We start from the raw sequence: 25,208 nt of genomic DNA, 5'->3' as shown, positions 1-25,208 counted from the left end.
ACAAGCTGACGCTGCCCCTCGCTCATTCACTCGCTCTGGTGCAACAGCATCAAAGTAGAGAAATCCATCCTGTTCCAGCAGGGGAGCCATAAGTACCTGGGGGGCCTTTCTGTCCCCGGGAAAACCCCACTGACTGGGCTGCAAGCCACCTTCCCTCCACTCTGATACCCCATAAGAGGATAGGGCCTCTGCCTCCATTCTTCTGTTCTTTTTTTTTTTTGGAGGGGGAGGGCTTGCAAGGGACAAGGAGGGAGGGCTCTGATGTCTCCCTATGTCCCTTCTACCTCCATCTCCTGCACATCTGCTTTGCTTCCTATCTACCCAGAAAAGCCTTGACCTCTTCACTAATTTCTTTTTTTTTTTTTTTTAAGATTTTACTTATTCATGAAAGAGAGAGAGAGAGAGGCAGAGACACAGGCAGAGGGAGAAGCAGGCTCCATGCAGGGAGCCTGACATGGAACTCGATCCCTGGTCTCCAGGATCAGGCCCTGGGCCGAAGGCGGCACTAAACCGCTGAGCCACCCGGGCTGCCCTCTTCACTAATTTCCATTAAAACACCACAGCTGCCAACCACTGTAAGGATTTTGGTCAGCACTGCAGAAGGGGTGGGTTAGTCCCGGGAAGGGTCCCATCTTGTGTCATTCACATTCACTGCCTTTCCTCTCTCTTCCATTTGTCCCCTTTATGGTCCACAGCCCTGAAGACTTCTTGGGGCGTCCACTTCCCCCTCCTCCTTTCTCCATCCAGACCTCCCTGAGTACAGGCATCTTCCCACTCGCAGGACCCACTGCCCCAGATGCCACCTGCTTTAGTATCAATAGCATTCCCCCCCTTGTTATCTTCATAATTCAACAACACAGCAAAGCTACAGGATTGACCTAGAGAGCATTCGTTCAACACCAGCGCTTTATTTGGTACTCCGGCAGAAGTGGTTTTCATCAGAAGGTCTAAGGCAGTAAATGGAAACATTTCCGAAATAAATCTGGCAGAAATTGGAAGAGGGAAGTGAGAGGGAAAGCAGTTGAAGGACATGTTTGCAGGAGAGACAGTTTGTCACAGGTGGAATTGACCGACCGTGTGCAGTGAGTTCAGACAAGGGAGGGCGGCCGTGGGTTGGGGGTGATGTCACCTGCCTGTGTCTGCGGGGCCTGACCACAGCCTGTGGGATGGACGGGGAGCAGAGGGAAGGAAAGGAAGCTTTGTGAGGTATCTGTGCAAAGCAAATGTTTGCCAGTTGGGCGTTTGCCCTGGGATGAGGCTGGAGGCTGCCTGTGCTGCTCACCGCTTCTCCAAACAACCCCCTTCCCACCTATGCCCTTGTTTGGGTGCCATGCTGTGTCCTGGGGGAGATGCAGTGGGGGAGGGCACAGCATCTGATGTCATGTCTCTGCCATTGATTAGCACTGTGACTTTAACCTGCTCACTCAGTGGAGTCTAAGGATTGGCTGCATAAAAGCCCCCTGGGCAGCTTGTTAGAGATACAGATCCTACCCCTACAGGAGCTGACTCAGAAAGCCTATGGTGGGGGTAACAAATGCGAATTTTGGTGAAAGGTCCTTGTGGGCTTCAGACACATAGCCAGTGGGTGTGTTAATATCTTTGTGAGGCTCTAGCCTCAGCCACCAAATGAAGTTATGTATCAGTTGGCCCTCAATGAGTCAGCCCCCTTCACACCCCTCTTCTCCCCCGACTGCTCCCCCTTGAGTCCCCTGGAGATTTCACACAGAGGTGATGCCTCTGGCAGCAGTCAGTAGTGACCCTGAGGAAATGTTGGGCCCTGGGCAGCCCCTGGAGCCAGAACTAACATTTCTATTCCCCCATTATCAGGCAGGGTGAGCTCCTAGCAAACAGATGCCCAGGTGACATCTTTGCTTGGGAGCTCAAAATGTATAGGCCCTCTCCCAGGGCCTGGGGGGGATGCTGATGCTGATGCAGGGGACTGTGAAGTTGGTATTTATATGGGCCTATGAGTAACAGGTGTTTGGCAAATATGATCTTGTTCAATCATGTAAAAGCCCATGAGAAAAATTATGATCCTGCCCATTTTACAGTTGGAAGATGGAGGGGCCCCATGGTCTGCCCAAGGTCCCACAGCTTGTTTTTGTTGTCAGTCTTGTTACCCAGGAATATGAATATGGTTTAATGTGTTGTTGGGCATTCCAGAGTTGATCTTGAGCTGTTAAAAATGGGATGTACAAATGTGAATAACACTAATCTATAAAACGGCTAAGTTCATCTCTCCTGTAATAGGTGTTGGTAAACCAGTGAGGGAAAGCTGGTCTTTTGGGTTCCTTTTTTTTCCCCGTTTCTTCTTATTTTTTTTTCTTTTCTGCTTCAGCGAGTTGCACTTGAGACTGTATTAACTTCAAAAGCTGCAGATACCAAAATCTTGTAGATGTCAAACAAAATTATTTTACTGGCTTTTAGAGGCAGTCTGACTCCAGAGCCTCTGCTCTTTCCATTCTTTACCTTGAGCCTCCCACAGCACAATTGCCAGGCCCCTGGGCTGCCCCCCAAAACAATGCAGTCCCCTGAGTTCCTCTGTGCTAGCCGGTAGCTCTTCTGGAGGTTTCCTCAGGGCAGTAGCAGGTACCTGTGGGCCTGAAATCTGGGGAGAGACTGGGCTAGTGGGTCTGAGCCAGGTTCAAGCCACGTGGTCCTGTGGATGTTTAATAATATTTAACATTTTTACTGCCTTTCTCCCCTATTTGTTCCATTAGCGATCTGCCTCCAGCTGCCGGCAGGACACATCCTCAGCCTGTCCCTGCCAACCCATCTGTCACTAGGAGACAGCTCCCACACGGGCCTCTCTGTTTTTAGACTTCAGGAAGGTTGAACATCTAAAACACAGAGACTGTCCCTTTTTTATAAACAACTGGCCTGGCCAACTGAGGAGTGCATTCACCTAAGTGAATTTTTCATCCCTCACACTCCCTGTCCCCAACTCCCCTTAAATGGAAATGTCAGGCTTCTCTCTCCACCTGGCGAAGATCATACAGACCAATCTGGGCCTTCGAGAGGTTTGAGGGTCCACGTTAAGTCTCACTATTGCTCTCCTCCACATAACATTTTTATCTATCCAGCCAAAACCTGGACAGTCTGGAAGGGGGGAAGGGGCTGGAGGCCATGTGGAGAAGGAAGGGGGAGTCTTGCTGCCTGGCCTTGTTTCCTGGTTCCCTCCCCAGAGCATCTGCCAGAGTCCCACCACATCTTGCTCCCTGCCTGATCTGGCCTTGGCTCCTGCCCTGTCTGTCTCCTGGCTGGTTTCTCTTTCTGGGCTCTCTACCTCATAGCAACACTACCCCCCCCCCCCCAAGCCCTTGTCATTTTACTTTGCTTGTGCTTGATTCAGACCCCTCCTATTCCTGAAGATAATGATTTAAGTGCCTAGTTCAATCCCATAGAGGACACAGAGGTGGCATCTCCACATTTGGGGAGGGGGTCCCAGGAACTTTTCAGTCTCTGGTGTATAGTAACTCACCTTATGCATTTGCTACTTGCAACCCTGGCTGAGAGCCATATCCTTTGGCTTGGCTAGTTTGTTCTCTGAGGAACTGCCAAGTGTCAGGGGCATGGGACTCAGGCTAATGCCTCAAACCCTGCCTGCTTTGTGGGTGCAGTAAGAAATTCTTAGGAAGAAAATACCCAATGGAGTCAAGAGTAACAGACAAGGCATTGAATTAGGAGTTAGTCTGCTCCTTCTCTGGGCTTTAGTTTCCTCTCTTTGTCAAATGGAGTGGTGATATCTATCCAGTCACCTGCCTGTGAGATAGTCACAGCTCAAACCATAGGTTGCACACAGTAGGTACTCACACAAGCTGGGTTTGAGGTCTGACTATACAACTTTAACTCAATACTGCCACCTTCTGGCAGAGTTACTCTAGTGCTGAAGGGTGCAGGGGTTCAGACCCAGAACTAGGAATTCCTCCTGGGCAATGGGTCAAAGGAAGAAGTCTGTGAAGACTTATCCATTCTCTGCTCAGCCCAGAAGTTCCATCCACCTGTGCTTCCAACCACTGCCCCTTGGTGACAAACTCCTTCATGTCCTCAGAGGCCACTTCCTAGGGGCAAATAGCCCAGGCGCACCGGGTTAGAATGGGCTCCACCTGATAGACCTGAAATTCCTGACATTCCTTTCTTCCAGTGATCAACTCCCACCTCTGGATAAAGGGCCTTATTTTTTCCATTTAAGTAAACATTTAAGTCTTTTCTTTTCTAATACAAGACTTAATGCTGTTAATTTCCTTGTAGACAGTGCCTGCACTAAATACCAGAAATTTTGATATATTGCGTCTTCATTTTCATTTAGATCAAATTATTTTCTCATTTCCTTTGTGACTTTTTTGACTTTGAGTGTCTTCCGGATACCTTTCTGTTACTGATTCCTAATTTAATTTCGTTGTAGTCAGAGAATATATTTTGTTTGATTTAAATCTTTTAAAATTTATGGAGACTTCCTTTATAACCTAAAATATGTTCTATCTTGGTAAATGTGCCAAGTGCACCCGAGAAAAATATGTATACTACTGTGTAAGGCTGAGTGCTCTATAAAATGTCAAGTAGGTTAAGTTGGTTGATAGTCTTCTATTTCCTTAACAATTTCTTACATCTATTGTTCCACCAACTATCAAAAGAAGGATAGTGAAATTTCTAGCTATATATATGGATATATTTCCATGTATGTATATAGATTTGTCTCTTTGAAAAATGAGAAAAAGTTCTTTCATATTTATTCACATATTTATCATTTCTGGTGTTCTTCATTCCTTTGTGTAGATCCGAGTTTCCTTCTGGTATTTTCCTTCTTCCTGAAGGACTTCCTTTCATCTTTGTGTAGCTCTGGTCTGTGGATGAATTCTCTCAGCTTTTGTTTGTCTGGGGAAAATAAGTCTTCTGCCTTTGAGTTTGAAGGATATTTTTGCTGGGTATAGAATAATAGGATGAGAGCCTTTTTGTCTTTCTCTCAGAGTTAAAGATATTGGTCTGTATCTTTTGGCTTGCTTAGTTTCGTTTTTATCTTTGTTCCTCTATACGTATGTGTTTCACCCCAACAAAAATATTTTCCCCTTTATCAGTGGTGTTTAGTGATCTGATTATGCTGTGCCATGATATGGTTTTCTTCAAGTTTCTTCTACCTGGGTTTTGTTGAGTTTCTTGAATTGATAGGAATATAGTTTTCCTCATCATGCTTTCCTCTACCTTCTAGAACATATGTAGCATATTTATCATCTTCACGTTTGTGTCTGCTTATTTTTTGGTGTCATTTCTGGATCTGTTTTTATTCGTTGTTTTTTTCTACAGGTTATGGGTCTTATTTTCCTTTTTTGCAGGACTGCTAACTTTTCATTGGCTGCTGAATATTGTAAAATGTATATCATTAGTTGCTTACTTTTGTTGTATTCATTTAAATGTTACTGAGTTTTGTTCTTGGATGCAGTTTTGTTCATTGATATGAGTCCAGTCGTTTCAAAGTTTGCTTTTAGGATTTATCAAGGCAAGTGCTTCATATCTTTATTACATAACCACAGTACACTTGTTAAAACTAACAATAAATTAAAATTGGTGGGACACTACAAACTAAATAACAAATTTCATTTGGATTTTACCAGTTTTCTCATTTATATCCTTTATCTGTTCCAGTAGCCACTCTAGACTCTCACATTGCCTTAGTCTCCCCCAATCTGTGACAGTTTCTCACTTTTGTCTCTCATTTTTTTGCAAAGCACTGGCCAGGTATTTTGTAGAACCTCCCTTAATCTGCATCTGTCAGATGTGTTCTCTTGATTCAACTGGAGTTATAGATTAGTGCAATGAATACTGCAGAAGTGAAGTGCCCTTCTCATCACGTCATATCAGGGAATATGTGATATCAACCTGACCTATTACTGGTGATGTTAACCTTGATCACTTAACTAAGGTGGTTTTTCTGGATTTCTCCACTATAAAGTTACTTAGTAGATAGAGCTATAAAATATATGTATGTAAATTAACTGATATCTACTACACGCTAGGATATTTATTTATTTATTTATTTATTTATTTATTTTTATACACAGATACCCATGAGTTTATACTGATGTCTCTGACTAATCTAGCACCACATCTAGACTTCTCCTCTTGCTTTTTTGTAACTTCTTCTTTGACAATGCGAAACTTGTTCCTATTAGCTGTTGTTTATGTATCTATTCATTCAAACTCAGTATCCATGTAGTTTCAGAATCACTAACCCACATACACCCCTGTGAGAAACAAACTTGCTAGCTAGGGCACAGTGTTGGTTTATGGTTCTTTTTGTCTTTAGACTATGTACCCAGTCAAACCACCATTTCCCAAAGTTATTTGGTCAGCTTTTCTTTCCTAATTCCTTCCAGTAAGATTTTGTCATACGTTTGAAATACAGTTACTTTTATTTGTCATGGCCTCCATTTCATCCTAGGTTCACTAGCATCCTGGATCTTTAAAACTTTTTAAATTTCATATTTGCATCTTGTTAACTAACCCACTGTAGGGTATTGTTCTCTGGGTTTAAACAAATGCACAGAGGTGTGGAACTGCCACCACAGTATCCACACAAAACAGTTCCGTCACCCCAAAAATTTCCTGTGAGTCTTCTTTGTCAGTTGCTTCCCCTCCCCTAATCACTGACAACCACCTATCTGTTTTCCATCCCTAAAGTTTTGCATTTTCCAGAATATCTTACAAATGGGCTCATATGTAGCCTTCTGGGTCTGACTTTTTTTCACTTAGCAAAACACATCTAAGAATTATCCACATTGTTGCGTGAATCAATACTTTGTTCCTATTTATTGCTGAGAAGTATTCCAGTATATGGGTATACCAGAGTTTATTTATCCATTCACCTGTTGAAGTACATATTGATTGCCATGGCTTGCCTTTTCACTTTCTTAATGATGTCTTGTGGACAACATAAATTCTTAATTTTAATATACTCCAATTTATGGATTTTTCTCCCTCATGAACAATGCTTTTTTATATTGTTAAAGAATTTTTGCCTCAAGGTCATGAAGATGTTCTCGTATGTTTTTGTCTACAAGTTTTACTATTGGTTTTCCACATTAAATCTATGATCAATCTGGAATTGATTTTTGTGTATGGTGTGAGGTAGGAATCAATTCAACAACACTTATTGAAACGACCTTCCTTTCTCCTACTCCATTGCAATGTGATCTTTGTTATAAATCAAGCAGCCATAAACATGTGGGTTTGTTTCCCTAATTTTTCTTATGGTAATTGGTCTATCTCTCCTTGCACCAGTACTTCTGATACCACTGTATCAATTACTAAAGCTATAGCAAGATCTTGATATCTAGTAGTGTAAGTGCTTCTGCCTTATTCATCTTCTTTAAAATTGTTTTGGCTATTCTTGGCCCTTTGTATTTCTAATTTCCATATAAAGTTTAGAATCAGCTTGTTAATTTCTACAAAAAGATCAGCTGGAAGACTTCAACTAGAATTGTATTAACTCTGCAGATCAATTTGGGAAGAATCAACATCTTAATTAAATTGAGCCTTCCAACTCATAAATATGGTATAACCCAGGGAAGTTTTTAAAGGCACTAAAACACAAATGATTTGTTATACCCTTCTCCCAACATATGGGGTCTGCTCACCCCATCTTGCAAAACTATGAGAGAAGTCTTTCAGGTAGCACTTTGCTCAATGAGAGTCTGTGTTAGTAACCTTATGCCTCCACTCAAGACCCAGAAGGGACTGACCTCTTATGTACCCCTCCCAGAAGACACCTCCATCTACTCCTTTCCTTGACAGATGCCTTACATCTATTTAAAATTTTAAAAATATAAACATTAATTGCTTACTTTTGGCAAGAGTTGGTAACAGACAAAATGAACAATACGAAGCATTATTCAAAAACAACAAACACTAAAAATAAAGAGAGTTTGATTAGCAATGAGAAGTTTTAAATGAAATAATGCTGTTTGATCTTGTTTTAAAAAACAAGATCTTAAAAATCAAATTTCATCGGTGACGTCACTGTTGAATCACTAGCGTATTTTTGTGTGAATTTTTTCCAGCTACTGTAAAAAGCTTCTTTTGACTATGCACTAGTTGGAGAAATGGTGAGGAGATATTTTTAAGCTAAGTCCAAATATTTTCCCTCTGACTTTCATCTTCAAATCAAATCTCTTGTTCAATAACTTTGAGAAGATCTTTTAAAAAAATGTTAGTTTTTTGGCAGGGACTGCAATCTTTTTATTGTCAACAAACTGTAGTTTCTGTTTCCAAAAAAAATCCCCAGCATTTGGGGTTTATTTTCATCTTCTTTAGTGTTGTCGTGCATAGATGGAGATTGTACCGAGTTACCTGTATAAATTTCTATACTGACATGTTTATATCCTTCGTTCAGAACGCCTTCACACTGGGGTGCGTGTTATTCTTGAAATGGAAGCATTGCTTCGTCAATTGTCATCTTCTTCCTCCTCTGGAGGATTGAAGGCTTCTAAATGAGTGTGAAATTTAATGCAGACTATAATTCTCTGGATAGGGCCCAAAATTTATTGGTTCGGATTTCAGATTGTTGAAGTAATAGCAACACAAATCTGGAACACAATAAGCTGGAACTGTGATCACTCATGAGCCTTGCTCCCTCTCCTGCCCCTTCCCAGCTGTTCTGTCTGCCTGTGGCTGGGCTGGACTCAAGGACACTGGCTAAGCCTGCACTTAACTCAGGATGGAGAGCAGGGGGAGGCACAGAGGCAGCCTCTCTTGGGTCCTTCGAAACTATCCTTGCAGCCCCAGCAGCATCCCTTTGCACGGAGATGCATGTGTGCTAAGGATGCCTTGCCACAGGGGAAATCTGTGCCCTGGGATCTCCCTCCAGGAAGAGATGAAGCAGCAAATCTGGGAGAGGGGGAAGCTGCCATTGCCAGAACAGAGACAGGCCAAAGACACCCTCCTGGCAGGTGCCTGCTAGGCCTCACAGAGGAAGCCACCAGCCACCCCTTGGCCCCCAGGGCCCAGAAACATCTCTGGTGATCCTGGGTCCTGCGTGTCCCTCCCTGCCACCTTCTTAGGACTGGCCTCCTCTGCTCCTCACTCTGGCCTGCCTGCCAACCCAAGCCTGCTGCCTTCCTGCTGCCTCCACTTTTTCCTCTTGGCTTCTTCCTCACAGTATTTGCTCACATTGTGCTCTCCAGGGCTGCTCCCAGTCAGGACGACCACTACCTGCTAGAAGGCTAGTCCTAGAGCTCTCACAGGCAGGGGCCACACCTTTGACTTCAAGCTAGCCTCTGTTTTGGGACTTTGTGTCCAAAAAATTGTGGGTTTCTTTCCTTTTTTTTTTTTTTAAGATTTTATTTATTTATTTGACACACAGAGAGTGATGGAGAGAGTGAGCAAGAGAGAGAGAGCAAGCACGAGAGCAAGCACAAGCAGGGGGAGCAGCAGAGGGAGAAGGCTCTTGGCTGAGCAGGGAGTCCAATTCAGGACTCAATCCCAGGGCCCTTCAAGACCTGAGCCAAAGGCAGATGCTTAACTGACTGAGCCACCCAGGCAACCCCCGCAACAATTTTTTTTTTTTTTAAATTGAAGTAAGAATTTTAAGAGGTTCCAGTTCCAAAGTTTTCTACACTTTAATGGTCACACATTCTGCTTCCATCACCACCTTTTCTTTTATGTTTATTTGCCACAAGGGACCATAGTGGAAATGGTGCCAGGCAGACTCAGGAGACCTGGGTTCTAGGCTGAGTGACCTTGGGCAAGTCACACCCCCCACTCCGGGGCCTATTTCCACATCCCTGATTAATCTAGATCAGAGATCACTAGCCATCTTTGGTCCCGCTTCTCCAATGAAAAAAAAATGGGAAGCCTGCACCCATAATATGCATATATTTAAACTCTGTACCTTTACTGACAATTTCAGTATGTTATGATATAAAGATGCAAAATAAAACATTTTAAAGCTAAATATTACATAAACTAAATAAACATCATAAACACCTTAAAAATAGATTCCTCTTTCATTTATAGAAAAAATTTCTTCCTCTCACAATTGTATTGTTTGCTTATAATTAATGACAATAGTGTAAGGAAAAGCAGTGTTGTTAGATGTGCTTCATTATTTTTTAAAATCTTGCTTTAACACTTTGAGATCGAGCCATTCAGGGGTCTAGTTCTAGTTGAGTTTATTTTTAGTGGCTGTCATAGCTGCTACAAAGAGAAGAAATGTATCGTTGGCTGCATGTATTAAATTATGTCACTCATTTTTAATCCCATCCACCAATTAAAGGCTTTTTATCAAAATGAAGCTCATAGATGTCTATCTTTCCTTATGTCAGTCAGTGGCTCTTACAAGCTAATTGGAAAAACATTGCATTTTATATTTTTAACAAATGGACTCAAAATCCACTGACACTCTCCATTTGGATGACTTTCAAACAGATTTTTAAAATCTGTTTCTAATATTTTCAAGTATGCAGATAGAAGCATTATTTTAGGTGACTCCACATGTTTTCAACAACAAAAATCTGATGTTCAAAATATTCTCTCCAAAGCAGGAGTTCTTTGGAAAAGCAAGTGCTTTTCCCACTCCTTGCTAAAATGAGTCACCTCTACCTCGAAGAGTCAGAAGAATTCGAGTTCATTTTTCAGTGGATATCTGCCAACAGTCACTTGTCATCATAAAATGCTCAGCAAATTTGGAACGTTTGTCTTTTTGTACAAGAAACACATATAATTCCTCTTAAAGTTTGATGGCTATTTTAAGTACTCTGCCAAGAGATAACTAGCAAATCTCTCTGTGGTTCAAAGGTTTTCAAAGTCACTTCCCTTCTGGTTACAAATCATTGTATATGTTTTGCTATGCTTTAAACTCTTTTTTTTTTTTTTTAACTAACCACCAATGCATCCTGTCGCACTTTGTGTACTTCTGGACTTAACCTTTTCACTGTAGTAACCTACAGGAAGTTTTGTGGGCAATGGGTTTCAGATGTATGGCCATCCCTGCACCCTTACCCAGAATCCTTTTCGTCATGGAGCAGTCACTTCATCAGTGATTATTCCCAGGCAATTTCTCCCATAACTGGTGTTTTCATTAAAAAAGTAATGTACTGTTCAGTCAATATCGCCTCTTTCCATTAGTTGCTCACAGAAATGTGGTTCTTCATGTATTTTATTATCGAAACAGAATCTAGGAAAACCATGTTAGAATAGTCTGCACTTTTCTTCAACTATTTAGCAAACTTTCCACAGTGTGAAATTTGTTCTCATGTTTATTTCTCTACATCTTCCCTACATATTTTCCCCACCTCTTCCAACAGTTTCTGTGGTCACTACATTGTGTTCTATGCACTATTCTTGCTACCACTGGCTACCGCTCCAACTGCCTGCTTCCCCATCTTTATAACACAAGGGCTGTTTGTGCGTGTGGGTATAGATAACAGAGTCACATGACAGGGGCCTGAGAGAGAGTGGATTGGCTTCCTGGCAACCATCCCATCTCCCCCATCACTCCCAGCAAAGCCAGGTGTGAAGGTGGGCCCCCAGGAAAGGGAAGATTGGTATCTCATTCCCTGGTTGGATATAGGCTCACTGCTTGCTGGTCTGGCTTGCCTCTGTCTGACCACAGGAAATGAGCATTGAAGCCAGGACTTCAGTTATGTCTGACTAGATTCTCACCATTTCTATGAATAAATAGAGAAGAAATTGTATTTTTAAGTAGCAAAGGTTTTGCCCTGGCATTTTCTGGTCGATCACCTGCTCTTGCATCATAAGCATTATCTGCAATCGTTGTTTCTTTACAGGAATCTTGTTAAACCACCATTTGGGAGAGTTAATTGAGTTAAAATTTGGCAATGTAATTTGTGAAGCCACTTAGCTAGGTACACGTGACCTGGAACACATCACAGTAGTTAGCCCTTATTTTCATTCATTTGAGGTCATCACCATAAGCTTCTCAGGGGGTGGGGGTGTTGAGGTGAAAGGGGGGAGAAGCAGACATTGCAGGAGGTTCTAGCAAGGCAGCTCAGATTCTCCAGGATCCTGGCCACTTCTGGGACATATATATGTATATATATGTGAGACTAACTCTGTCACCTCAGGACCTTATTTACAACGTAGATTCCTAGGCGTATTAGTTTGCCAAGGCTGCTGTGACAAAGTACCACAATTATGTGGCTTAACTGACAGAAATGTATTGTCTTACAGTTCTAGAGTCTAGAAAGCTGAGATCAAGGTGTCAGCAGGATTGGTTTCTTCAGAGGGCTGTGAGGAAGAATCCGTTCCATGCCTCTCTCCTTATTTCTGGTAGCATGCTGGCGATCTCCAGCATTCCTTGGCTTTTGATGCCTCACCCCAATCTCTGCCTTCATCTGCACATGGTGTTCTCCTCGAGTGTGTGTCTGTGTGTCCAAGTTTCCTCTTTTCATAAGGACACAAGTCATATTGGTTTAGGGGCCCATCCTACTTCCTATGCCCTCATCTTTAATTATATCTTTAAGACCCTGTTTCCAAATGAGGTGACATTCTGGGGCACTAGGGGTTAAGACTTCAACATACAAATTTGGGGGAAGACACAATTCATCCCTAATGCTGGGCTACACCCCAGCCCTTCTAAAAAGGATGTCTCAGGGTGGGAGCTCACAGTTCATGTTCTTAACAAGGACCTTAGGGACCTTACTTGCTCACTAAAGCTTGAGAAGTACATGGCCATCCTAGGTGACAGAATTTTCTCTCTCCCACCTCAAATACATAAGAGTACTAAAAACTAAACTGTAGATTTTAATATATAGCTTAGTTCAAAAGAAATGAAGAAGAAATTTTCATGTGCCATAAATGGAGAGATCAAAACCAGAGGACTAAGCATTGACTATTGCTTAGGAAAACACTAAGGAGTGTTAGACAAGGATACAGGCCCCTAGAGGCAGGGGGTGGGGGTAGGGGGTTATGGCTGGGGCTCAAATACCCTTGAGGGAGTTAATAGATCCTCTGCTTGAAGTAGAGAAACTAGTCCTTTTGCATGAAGCCAGGAACCTTGAAAAGGTACCTTGTCAGTGAGAATCAGTGAAAGGGGGACTAGAAAAATCATCCAGAGGTGATTTAACTAATTAAAAATTGGGCAGATTGGCCATTCAGATCTACTACGTGAACTCACAGCATTAAATAGCTTTCTTAGCTGAGGTGCCAAGTCAAAGAATTTGGGTTGGTTGAGGGAAGGGATCAGGGTCATCCTGGAATACTACAGCAAAGTTGGGATCTGATAAAGCCTGCTAGCAAGGAAGAGTTTAGAACAGGCAGGGCTGGACCCCTGAACAACTGGAGGAAAGGAGTCCTAGTAGATGGGAATGAATTAGACATACAGAAAGCAGAGGAGGGTGCAAAGAGGAATTTGCTGTGCTTCTGGTAGGTATGTGAAGGCCAGGGAGGCATGAACCTGACATCCATAGGCCTCCTCCCTCCCCTCCTCCTCTCCCGCAGGTCAACCCTTTTCGAGACCGAATCTGCAAAGTGTTCTCCCACAACAATGTGTTCTCCTTTGAGGATGTGCTGAGCATGGCATCTGTGTTCAGTGAGCAGGCCTGCCCCAGCCTGAAGATCGAGTATGCCTTTCGCATCTATGGTGGGTGACTGAGTGGTGGGGGGGGAGTAGGGGGAAGTGCCATAGAGTAAATACCAACCTGGAATCCGTCAACATCAATTCATTGGTGGGATGATGTGCGTTGGGATTCACTTGGGTGTTTATGGGTATTATCCTGTTTCTTCAGTTCTATAGATTTTTTAAAAAATGGTGGTGACTACTGCTTCAATGGATAGATGCCCTTCCTTCCATGCCATCAGAGGCAAATGGAGTCATTGGTGTTGTGTTTTGTGGTAGTGTAGGCAGGCCAGAGGGAGTGACAAGGAAAGAGAGAGTGAGGGCTACATATGGATATGAAGGAACTATGCTTGTTTTTCAGAAATTCAGAAATTTGAACACCACAACTAGCTCAACCACTAAATGGCTGAGAAACTTGGGCAAATCATTTCATCTTTCTGGGCCTCAGTTTCATCATGTTTAAAATGAGATGTGTGAGAGAGATCATCTCTGAGGTCCCATGATATCTTTTGGTCTCTAGTTTTATCTGGGGTACCCATAAGACACTGCTAAAGTTCTGCTTTTCAGTAGACTCACGTCCCCCTTAGCACAGCGAGATGCCTGGAATCCTCAAAAGAAATTAAAAGGAAAAAAACAAAGAGATCTTGAGGAGTCTTCAAACAGACCATGTATAAGTCTTTAAGCTCATCGTGACAATTCCTAGGCCCCAAAGGACTTCTACATTCAGGCTGGGATAGTTTGGCATATCATGTGCTTTCCTTTCCTCCCAGGTCCTCCCTGTCTCCACACAGTGGACACCATCTTATTTTTGCTTCACCCAAGTGGACCTGGATAAAATGGAGTGGAGGAGTTTTAAGCCTGATGGACCTGTGAGGGCTCAGTTTTCTCATCTGTAAACAAGACTTAATGATATTTTTGTAAGCCCTCTGTTTTCAGGCTTAGTGTCCAGTAAATGCAAATAAAATCACAGATTCTCCTGCTGAGAATAGCTGAGTACCATACTAAATATCATGCAATAGTTCCTATCATACAGTCACTTCCACAGATAGCAACTATAAACTCAAATATATATATATATATATATATATATATATATATATATATATATATAACACACACACACACACACATATATATAGTGTATATATTATACATATATATAAATCAACTATCTGATAGCACTAGAAAGCTACCAGAAGCAGAGAATTGACACTTGGAAGAAGGAAATGGTACTGGATGGTCCTCTTCCCCTTAAAAAAACTTATTTAGCTCAAAGTTGGACTTCGGTGAGGGGCATCAAACAAGACTGGTAGAAAACTTGAACTCTTTCTGACTTGAAGAATCAGAGAGTTTGGGGCAATTTCCTCCTGAAAAGTAAAAGCAAGGGAGAGTCCATGAAAGAAAGCCAGACAAGGGAGCCCAACATCTGTGTATGAACTATGCCCAGATGTCTTTCTGACCTCTAAACCATATATACAAGGGCAGACTCAAGGCAGCTCAGGTAAGGATAACAACTGAGATTTGAGCAGCCACTGCATTTTAATAAGGTTTCTCTGTGACAGGGCAGTTTAAGTCAAATCAATTGCCTGATAGAATTTAAAAAAAAAAGCACTCTTTGGAGGAATATAACAGAATCCAGAGTTTTTACAATAAACCATTTATAATGTCTAAGATACAATCCAAAATTATTCAAAACACAAAAACTTTAGAAAACCAGAAGTTCCCAAGGTACAATCCAAAATTATTCAACATACAATTTAAAAAATAAAAATTTTTATGGTCTTAAGAATGGAGCCTGATTCTGACATGACTAAAATGTTGGAATTAGCTGATAAGTATCTTAAAACAGCTATGAAACCTTGGCCAGTAATGTGAAAGAAATTCATAATGAAAGAAATAGTAGAAGTTCTCAGCCAAGAAATAGAGCCTATAAGAAAGAATCAAGTGGAAAATAAAATATCTAAAATAAAAATTCACTGGATGGGCTTAACAAGAGAATTGAGATGACAGAGGAAAGAGTCAGAAACCTGAAGATAGTTCAATAGAAATAATTTAATCTGAAGAACAGAAGGAAAATACATTGAGAAAAAAAAGAGCAAACCATGTCTTCCAGGGACACAAAAGACAAGAAAAAGGTCTAATGCATGTTCAGTTGGAGTCTCAGAAGGAGAGAATTAATGGGGAAGAAAGGATATTTGAAGAAGTAATGGCCCCACATGTCCTAAGTTTGATGCAAGACATACATTTACAGTGAACTTTAAGCAGGGTTAAGTACAAATGAAATTACATACCCAAATTTAGTTGGTTTAGTGGTCCCCAGCTGTTTGTTAGTATTCCTCCTTCCTTACCCCAGGTACTTCTGGGGATCCCCAAGGGTTACAGCCCACCAGCTGCCACCCTCTCTATCAGGACTTGTGCTGCAGAGCACTTGCCGTGCTGTCTCTAGCCATTTCTGCCTCCTGTCGGTACTCTCCTGGATGGGCAGCTCTTCCCGATGCAGAGTGCTGGCCCGGGCTTAGTGTTCTCATCTTAGCCAAGAGTCTCCATGTTGCAAGCAACAGGGACTTACCTGTGTAAAAGGCAACAGATGAAGAACTGCAGTATATTCATTTTCCATTGCTGCATGATAAATCACCACAAACCTAGTGGATTTAGATGACACATTTACAATCTCATGGTTTCCATGGGCTAGGAGTCTGGCATGGCTTATTTGTGTCCTCTTCTAGGATTTCATAGGGCTACAATCAAGGCTCTGTCTGGGCTGCATTGGATTGGGGAGGAATCCACTTACAAGCTCACTCTTGTTGGCAAGTGCATTTCCTTGTGTCTCTGGAGCTTAGAGCCCTGGTTTCCTGCTGACTATCCGCTGGAGGTTGCTCTCAGTGTCCAGGGGCTGTCATATGCTCCTTGCTACATGGGTCTCCCCTGATATGGCCACTTGCTTCTTCAAAGACAGCTAGAGAGAGAGTCTCTTGAGCCCATATGCTGGTAAGATAGTCTCATACAGTATAATCACAGAAGTAACATCCGTTCACTGTTGCCAGATTATGTTGGTTAGATGTAAGTCACAGTTCTGTTCCATACTAAAGGGACATGGGAATTACATACCTATAAACACCAAGAGGCAGGTCATGGGGGGAGGAGGGCTTGGAGTCTGTCTATCACTAGCAGCATGGAACCCATGCTGGAACTGAAGCAGCCTCCCAAGGACACAGCTGGCAAGTGGTCAGGAAGTGAGGCAGCTACTGTCTTCTTTTCTCTCTATGGCTGCCAGGTCTCTCATCTCTGCTTCTTCCTCTGCATTTTCTCTTTCTGCAGACTTTTATGCTTTTGTGCCTATTGGGCCAAAGATGAATACCCTGATCCCCTATTTTCTCAGGAGATGCTGATGGCTCAGCCAAACCAATGATCTTGCTACTCCCAGGCTTGAGTAAACAGCCTTGTCCAATCAAGCGCAGCCAAAAAGATGCAGAGTCACATAAACAAACACAGCTCCTGGGGCCTACTGCTAGGGGTGGGGACGCTTCTCAGCAATGGTAAAGTGTAAGCTGAGCAGATGTTCCCAAAGATGTCTGCCTCAGCTGTCTTTCCATGGTTTTCAGAGCTAAACAAACAAAAACACCCAAACCTTCAGGGAGCTACAAGAACAGCAGGTTCTCTTCAGGCTTCGAGGCACAGGAGCTAAATAGTGTTCAGCTTAGAAGGGGGTGGGGGGAATGCCCTCACTCCCAAGAGGTCAGGCTCAGTGCCTCAGGTCAGATCGTGGACCAGACACCACCTGCCCCCCACGCTGCCCCTGTGTCCTCCTCCAGCCCCTCTCTCCAGGCCCTCTTGATGGGTTTCCTTCCTCCTTGAGCTCAAGTACAAAAACAAAAAGCGCAAAGTCTTCATGCAAATCAGCTGTGCAAATACATGCCTGGGGACTCATAAACTCCAAGGCTTCATCAGATATACCCAGACAAATCTGAATTCTCTTTGGGTTCAGAAGATTTGTTGCCTTACAGAGCTGTCAGCAGGATTAGAGATGAGACACGTGAATCTCTGAGCCCAGTGCTTGGCGCGTGGTAGCTGCTCAGTAAATCGAGGCGGTAAGGGTAGCAGTGAAGGCAGAAGAAGAGGGAAAAAAAGGAAAAGGAGAGGTGGTAATGGCCCCAGTGATCCTTCTCAGCTGAAGTCCAGAGGCTTAACTCGATGCTCGAAGGCCTTGGTCCCCCACACGGGGCCCCTCCACCAGGCACAGCAACACCGACAGGAAGCCCGTTGCAAACACAGAATCTCTGGCCCCACTGCACACTCGCTGAATCAGAGCCCACATTTGAACAAGACCTTCAGCTGCTTCCTTCACATCTTAAAGTTTAGGAAATGCTGCTCTAACTCATTGGTTCTCAAACGTGACTGCACACTGCAATCATATGGGGACTTACGACCCACGGCTACTAGGGCCCCAACTGCAAAGATCTGATGTAAGGATGTTGGTATGCCTGCTGGGTGGGCTTTCTAAAAGCTCCCTGGGTGAGTCAAAGTGCAGCAGATTTTCAGAGATACTATATCAGTTAGGCTTGCATTCAGTTATACATAAGAGTGACCATGTTTAAAAAAAAAAAAAAAGCCTGGGATTAGGCTGTCCAGAGGCAGGGGTAAGTAACAGAGGGCCTGGCTCCTTCAAGCCCCCAGTCTGCCATCTGTAGTATAAGACTATTTTCTTCATCATCACAGGATGGTTTCTGGGCCCATAGGCTCCTCATCTTTGCTCCAGGCAGGAAGAAAAAGGGATGGGAGAAGGGATAAGAACCATATACACATTTGAAGGCACAGATTAAGTTGGTTCTTTAACAAGCTTTCTGGGATGCCCTACCCAGCAGCTTTGGATTGCTTTGTCCAGAACTATGTCACATGGTCACATATAGCTGCAAGGGAGACTGGAAAGCTGAGTATTTTAAGCTGAACATGGGGTCACCCTGGATGGGAACTGTACTGCAGTTAGTAGGAAGGCAGGGATATTGGCTATCAGTCAAGAATCCAGCACCGGGGATGTACCTGCTGGGCTCCAGTTTCTGCTTTGTGGGACATTCCTGGCTTCCAATGGATCCATCCCCTGCCCTCTCTGGAGGGACTGTCACCTGCCAGAGACCAACAACCCAGTACTGCCTTCCTGTTCCCATCAGTGCAGCTTCCACCAGTTGTGAACAACGTTTAGGCAGGTCCAGAGTCCCAGCAGGAGATCTTGCCACACCACTCCAAGATCTGCCACAGTACCAAGGGCTGGAAGAGGCAAGGGAGGCAGGCTCAGTTCTCCCGGGAATGATAATGAAAGCATCTCTGTCTTCACTCAACTGCATAAGCTGTTTTCTGCAAAAGTACTTTGTAAGTTCCACAGAGTAACATGACAGAGAGGTTGCGATGATGATAGCAACAGAGTTCTAGGGGGACCTGAAGGCTGAGCCCTTATTCTCCAAGCTCTCTCTAACCTTCCTGTTGTCAGGAAACAGCAAGAAGTAGGCCCTCCCCCTATTCTCAGAGCAGCCCAGGACTGCAGGTTTGAGGCTGCTGAGGCTGCATGGGCTGGCCAGCAGCCCAGAGCTCCCAGCCCCCACCCCTTTCCCAGGCTGCTCTGCCCTTGCACCCCCAAAGGAGAGGAACTGTCCAGGACTACATTCTACTTCAGCAAATTATTCTGTTTTCAGATGGCCTGGGACCAAAGCCATGTCACTTTGCTGCAGTCTCTGCATATGGGATCTGGGCCAGCGGGACGGCTGGGGACACTGCGGGGTCTCTGGGAGAGGCTGCGGAGCTTCTTACCAGCAGTGCAATGTCACTGCGGCCCACTCCTTCTAGTCATAGTACTGATCCTTCACCCCTGCACCTGCACCCAGCCGTTACCCACGATGTGTGATAGCAGAGCTGTGCAGGGAGGGCCTAGGTGGACATCTCAGGCCTTAGCCTCCAGGTGCTGGGGCTGAGACACAGTTGGCCAGAGAGCCACTTGCTTAAGGACTAGGGTGGTGAGTTGTACTTGCCACATCCATATCCTGTCCAGGGGAACAGAGACAAAAGTCTGAGCTCTACCCCTGAAGGAGCCTATGACATCAGCACACTCGCTCCTCCATCCCAGGACCAATATAGCTCTAGCTTCCATTCTTCAAAGCAAGATATTACAGTTTCTAGGGTTGGCATTTTCAGTATTTCACATCCTCATAGAATTGAGCCTCTACTCTATCTAGTGAGCATCTTCTATAGCGAGCATCTTCTGTATTCCAAACCCCATGCCAGATTACTTCCATGCATTCTCCTATTTAATTTTCACAGCAACTCTGTGGAGCTACTGTTATCTATTTTATGGATGAGGAAACTGAGGCTCAGATCATGCAATAGTTAGGATTAAATTCGGTGGCAAATGACAGGGAACCTCAAGTCTCTAAGGCCTCTGGCAGCTCTGTGTTATTTCTCTAACATGTAGAATCCCAGAGGCAGCTGTCCACGGTGGTTCTGCAATGTCCAGGCTGTAGGTTTCTCCATGGTGTCACTTTATCCACCATTTCTGAGGTCACAAAGGGCTATGCCTTCTCCTTAAAGACATCCCCAGAAGTTGCCTGTGCCTCCTTTGCTTGCTTCTCATTAGCCAGAACTCAAACATGGAGCCACATTTAGCAGCCAGGGAGGCTGGGAAATATAGTGTTCATTTTAGATGGTCCTACACCCAGCTAAAAATTGGATGCTTCATCACAATAAAAATAGTTATGAGTGATTCAGAACACAGACTGCCCACAGAGTTGTCCTGCCTGGGTTTTCTACTGTCTCCATCATTTATCAACATGTGACTTTGGGTAGTTCATGCATCCATTTACTCAACAAATATTCAGTTAGCGCTTACTCTGTTCCAGGCACTGTTTCAGGAACTGGGGATACAGTAGTGACCAAAAAGACAAAACTGCCCTCAAGGAATTTACATTCTAGTGGAGAGAAATAAAGGAGCTAATAAGTAAAACACGCAGTGTGCCAGGTTCTATTGGGCGTTGGGAGAAAAATAAAGCAGACAGTGCAATTTTAGGCAGGTTCTGGTGAGAAGCTGGCATTTAAATGAAGTCCCTAAGGATTTCTGGGTGAGTGTTCCAGGGAGGGGAAGCACAGTGCAAAGACCTGAAGCAGGATCACGCCTGGCCTGATGGGGAAAGGCAAGGGGGCAGAGTGAGAGCAGAGTGGGTCTTGGGGAACACTGTCAGAATCTGGGCTTTCCTGTGGCTGAGACGGAGGCTGTGAGAAGTGGTGCTGAGGGAGGAATGTTAGGTACGATCCACAGGACCACAGGCTGCTGAGGGGAAAACAGACTGAGAGGGCAGACAGAGAGGAAGCATGCTGGTTAGGAGGCTGCTTGGATAACCCTGGAGAGCAGTGATGCTGGCTGGGCCATGGTGGAGGCAGTGCAGTGGGGAGGTCATCTGGCTGGGTCCACTGTTCTCCAAGGTGGAACTGGGAGGGTTTGCTACCACCTTAGTGGTGGGGAGTGAGGGAAGGGCACGATCAAGGATGATTCCAAGTGTACTGGCCACTGCCCATTTGCCAAGAAGGGCACAGCTGAGTGCAGCAGGTTTGGGGCCAAGGACGAGGGGCCATGTCAAGAGTTTGGGTTAGGACCAGTTGAACTTGAGGGACCTATCAGATCTCCAAGTGCAAAGGACAAGTACACTTGCAGTTCAGGAGAAGCCCGGGCTGGACAGAATATTTAAAGGCAAGAGGCTAGGGTGCCCGAGTGGCTCAGCTCATTGAGCATCTGCCTTCAGCTCAGGTCATGACCCCAGGGTCCTGGGATGGAGCCCTGAATCAGGCTCCCCACTCAGCGGAGAGTCTGCTTCTCCCTCTCCCTTTGCCTTCTGCTCCCCCTGCTTGTGCTCTCTCTCTCTTTCTCTCTGTCAAATAAAATCTTAAAAAAAAAAAAATCAGATAAAGGCAAGCAGCTGAAATGAGACTAAGGAAGTAAGTATGGTTATTTAATCTCAGTGCGCCTCACTGTCTTCATAGGTGTTATGAGAATTAAATGCAATAGAAGAGAAAGCACTTAGATCATTGCTTGGCACGTCTGTGTTTGTCGTGGTGGTATTGTACCTGCCTAAGCCTACTGCACTTACTGCATGGCTGACAAGTAGTTCAGGGGCTGTGCTGGGGTTCCAGAGGAGGTAGGTACCATGCTGGGTGTTCTAGAAAAGGCAGAGGCGGGATCCCTGGGTGGCGCAGCGGTTTGGCGCCTGCCTTTGGCCCAGGGCGCGATCCTGGAGACCCGGGATCGAATCCCACGTCAGGCTCCCGGTGCATGGAGCCTGCTTCTCCCTCTGCCTGTGTCTCTGCCTCTCTCTCTCTCTCTGTGACTATCATAAATAAATAAAAATTAAAAAAAAAAAAAAAAAAAAAAAAAAGAAAAGGCAGAGGCTGTGCTGGGGGTTCCCAGAGGCAGCAGGGGCTGCACTGGGGTTCCCAGAGAAGGCCTGCCTCCCTCGGCATTCATGGCTCTATGAGTTGAGCCTGCCTTCCACACTTAACTTCTGATTCTCTCTCCCAGACCTCCAAGCCTCTTGTCCCCTTACCCCAGACTGATCACTCTGGTGCTGTTCCTTCTCTACCACTGTCCCTAGTGACGCCTCTCTGTCCAAGAAGTCTTCTTCATTCACACCCCCAACCCCAGTCGGACATGAATTTGCTCATCTGGAACACCTTGGGATGCCTGTTCCTCTCTCCCTGGAGCCAAGCTACTCAGGTGCCCAACTGTTTCCCCTGCAGCCCCAGACTGGAAACTCCATGCAGGCAGGAGCCAGTCTGGTACATCTGTGCCCCAATGTCTGGCTGAGGGATGGGCCCCAGCAGGCACCCACTGTGGCTGCCGAGTGTAAATGAAGTAGGCAGTGGCAAGAAGCATGTGCTGCAACAGGAAGACAAGGTAGCCCTAGGCCCCTGGTGCAGAGGAGAGCAAGCCTCATGCCAAGGACAGGTCCTGTGTTAGAACTCTGCGGGAGCCTGAGGAGGGAGCCATCCTGGGCCTGAGGGTGTCAGGGAGACTTCACAGGGGGCAAGGGAGGGCGAGCACAGGGTGAGTCAGAGAATCCCAGGGCTTGGAGGGAAAGGAGGAGGGACTCCACGCAGGGCGCTGCCTCCTGCAAATGCTGGCGGAGAAGTGTGCAGGGCCCGTAGAGAAGACCTGCAGCAGGCACTGACAGGCCAGGGACCCCCTTCTGAGGCGCCTCTGTGGGAAACTGGGTTAAACACACCCTGGAGGTCCAGCATGCAGGGGGCTTGTGTAAGGCCCGTATTTTGTTGTTGTTGACATACAATGCTATAGTAGTTTCATAGGAATGACCATTTTTGAACTCAAAAAGGAAGCCCCAAGGTCTGACAAGGGCAAGGGCACTCCCTGCAGTGGACACTGGGCATCGTCCTCAGCGCCGGTGGGGCAGGTGGCACTGCTCAGGGCCAGGAGCAGGGACCTTGCACAACTCCCGGCGTCCTGCTGTTGTCCGTGCCCCCAGCTCCTGGCCACCAACCCCCTACTGGCTTGTGAGGTCTGAGGTGGAGACTTCCATCGCACGGTGATTGACATGGGCTTGGGGACCAGCCCAGCTGCATCTGAGTCCCGCCCTCAGCTTACCCACAGTGTGGGGCCAACACCCTACACCTCTGTGCCTCGGTTTCTCTTTGCTAAAGTAAGACTAACAAAAGATTGATTGTGAAGATTCAGTGACTTAAAACAGGTGAAGCTCTCAGGGTGTGTCTGGGCAGGTAGTAGGCGCCCAGTGAATGCTCACGACTACGGCTGTTTCTAATCGTGTTATTCAGATGTGCCTGCATCTGCAGCCGGCCCGGCTGCTTGCCTTCCCCGGGCTCGCTGACCCGCCAGGGACAGAGGGGGGCTCTGTGGGGCCAGGGCTCCCTGGACTCCTGGGAGGCCGAGGAAGCCTCCCCTTCCTATCATGCTCTGCCTCCTCTTTGCAGATTTTAACGAGAATGGCTTCATCGACGAGGAGGACCTGCAGAGGATTGTCCTCCGACTGCTCAACAGTGATGACGTGTCGGAGGACCTGCTGACCGACCTCACAAACCATGTGTGTTCCCCGGGGCCACACAGGCTGGGTTGGGCCGGGTCATCCCCCAAAGCCCCTGGATGGCAGGCAGGGTGAGGTGCCCTGAGGGATGGGCACACAGCTGGAAGCACTATTCCCCTGTGTTTTTTCCTTCTTCCATGGTCCATCCTTCCAAAGTCCCCAAGAACAGGTGCCTGAGCCACCCACTCCAAGAGGGCCTCTCATTCACACTGCAGTCACTGAAGGCAGGTGGCTCCAAAGCAGCTGAGCCTTAGAGGGACACATCACAATGTCCCCTTTCCCACATCCCAGCAAAACACAATGTCCTAGTGTCCTGGAGTGATAGTCCAAAGTGTGACAGGACACCAAGGCAGCCTCACGAATCTGTTTGTCCTAAGACCATGAGAACTCTCAAGTCCTTTTGGTCTGGATTGAAGCTAGAAGCAGAGAGAAAACCACAAGGGATCATTGCTTCTCCTCCACCTGACTGGCCCCTTGCAGTACAGAGCCCCTGCCTGTGGCCGGATGATAGGTGTGGGTGGGGACATGTCACCCAGCTCACCTCTGTACCCATTTTCACTGCCAAGTTTGTGCTAGAGACACGAAGGGGACTCATCCCATGATGAGACCAGCCCATGCCTTTGTCTCTGGTGGGGAGTAGCAAGGGGGGGAGAGGGGAACATCTGCTTCATGGTGGGGGTGGGTGGGTGTCAGGGATGCATGTTAAGCAGAGAGCCTGGCTATGGCAGCTCTTGGTGTGAGGCATCTCTCCCTCTTCACCTCACTTTCTTATTCGGGGCTCCTCTCTGCTCTCTGGCTGTCCCTCCACCCCTGGCCAGGTCCTGAATGAGTCGGATCTGGACAATGACAACATGCTGTCTTTCTCGGAGTTTGAACATGCGATGGCCAAGTCTCCAGACTTCATGAAGTAAGGTGTTCTGGGAGCGGGGGGAGTGCCCACTATAGTGGGGGTGGGGCAGGAAGAGCCAATGGGGAGTACTTTGTCAATTCTTTCAGAATCAGCAAACCCAGAGCTTCGCAGAAATTAGGTAACCTAAATTTCTAACCTTTAGATAGAGGGAGTGGGATTTTAACCAGCAAAGCCAAGATAGCATTCCAGGCTTTGCAAATGATGTGGGTGGTCCTGTCTTCAGGTGCTGCCCATCTAAGGCTGACCTGGTACATTGATGTCTTCTTCCCAGCCACCAGGGGATCCAGGACTGACTAGCGGGGGGCCTTTGCCACCACCTATCCTGCTCCCCTGCCCCCACAATTCCAGCAGTCACTGGGAGTCAGGGATTTGCACAGGGGTGTGAAGATGCAGGTCATGGAGTATTTCCAAAACTTGTTTCAGGCAGAAGGGGCATTAATGGTCTTATATCTTGGTCTGAACACCCTTTAGATGATTGGCCATCTCCATATTGCCCAGGCCATGTGTAACAGTCTTGTTTGGCTCCTTCCATTTATGGGAAAAGCACCACCCCCGGAGGAAGCCCATTCATGATGGAACAGCCCTGTTAGAACGCCCTTCTTGTGTTGAGTCAGCATCTGTTGGCATGTGTCTGCTGCTCCTG

The 25,208-nt window shown here is 45.7% G+C and overlaps 1 protein-coding gene across 9 annotated transcripts in view; it reads left to right on the top strand.

Moving 5' to 3' along the window:
- Window positions 1–25,208, top strand: part of CIB4 (calcium and integrin binding family member 4) — a 50,801-nt gene that overhangs the window by 24,606 nt on the left and 987 nt on the right. For 2 of the 9 annotated variants that reach the window (XM_025454431.3, XM_025454430.3), the window contains exons 4-7: window positions 13,453–13,574; window positions 22,195–22,316; window positions 23,546–23,655; window positions 24,474–24,562. In XM_025454431.3, coding sequence (XP_025310216.1) covers window positions 13,453–13,574; window positions 22,195–22,316; window positions 23,546–23,655; window positions 24,474–24,562 — 443 coding nt within the window. Of the gene's footprint in view, window positions 1–13,452; window positions 13,595–22,194; window positions 22,317–23,545; window positions 23,656–24,473; window positions 24,568–25,208 lie in introns of all 9 variants that reach the window. The other 7 variants (XM_025454433.3, XM_025454432.3, XM_049095445.1 and 4 more) reach the window with 5 other exon arrangements.

The sequence above is a fragment of the Canis lupus genome, chromosome 17 (genome assembly GCF_003254725.2).
Source record: "Canis lupus dingo isolate Sandy chromosome 17, ASM325472v2, whole genome shotgun sequence".
Taxonomy (NCBI): Eukaryota; Metazoa; Chordata; class Mammalia; order Carnivora; family Canidae; genus Canis; species Canis lupus.
Note: the sequence above shows the minus strand (reverse complement) of the source record. Positions and strands in the feature narration are given on the sequence as shown.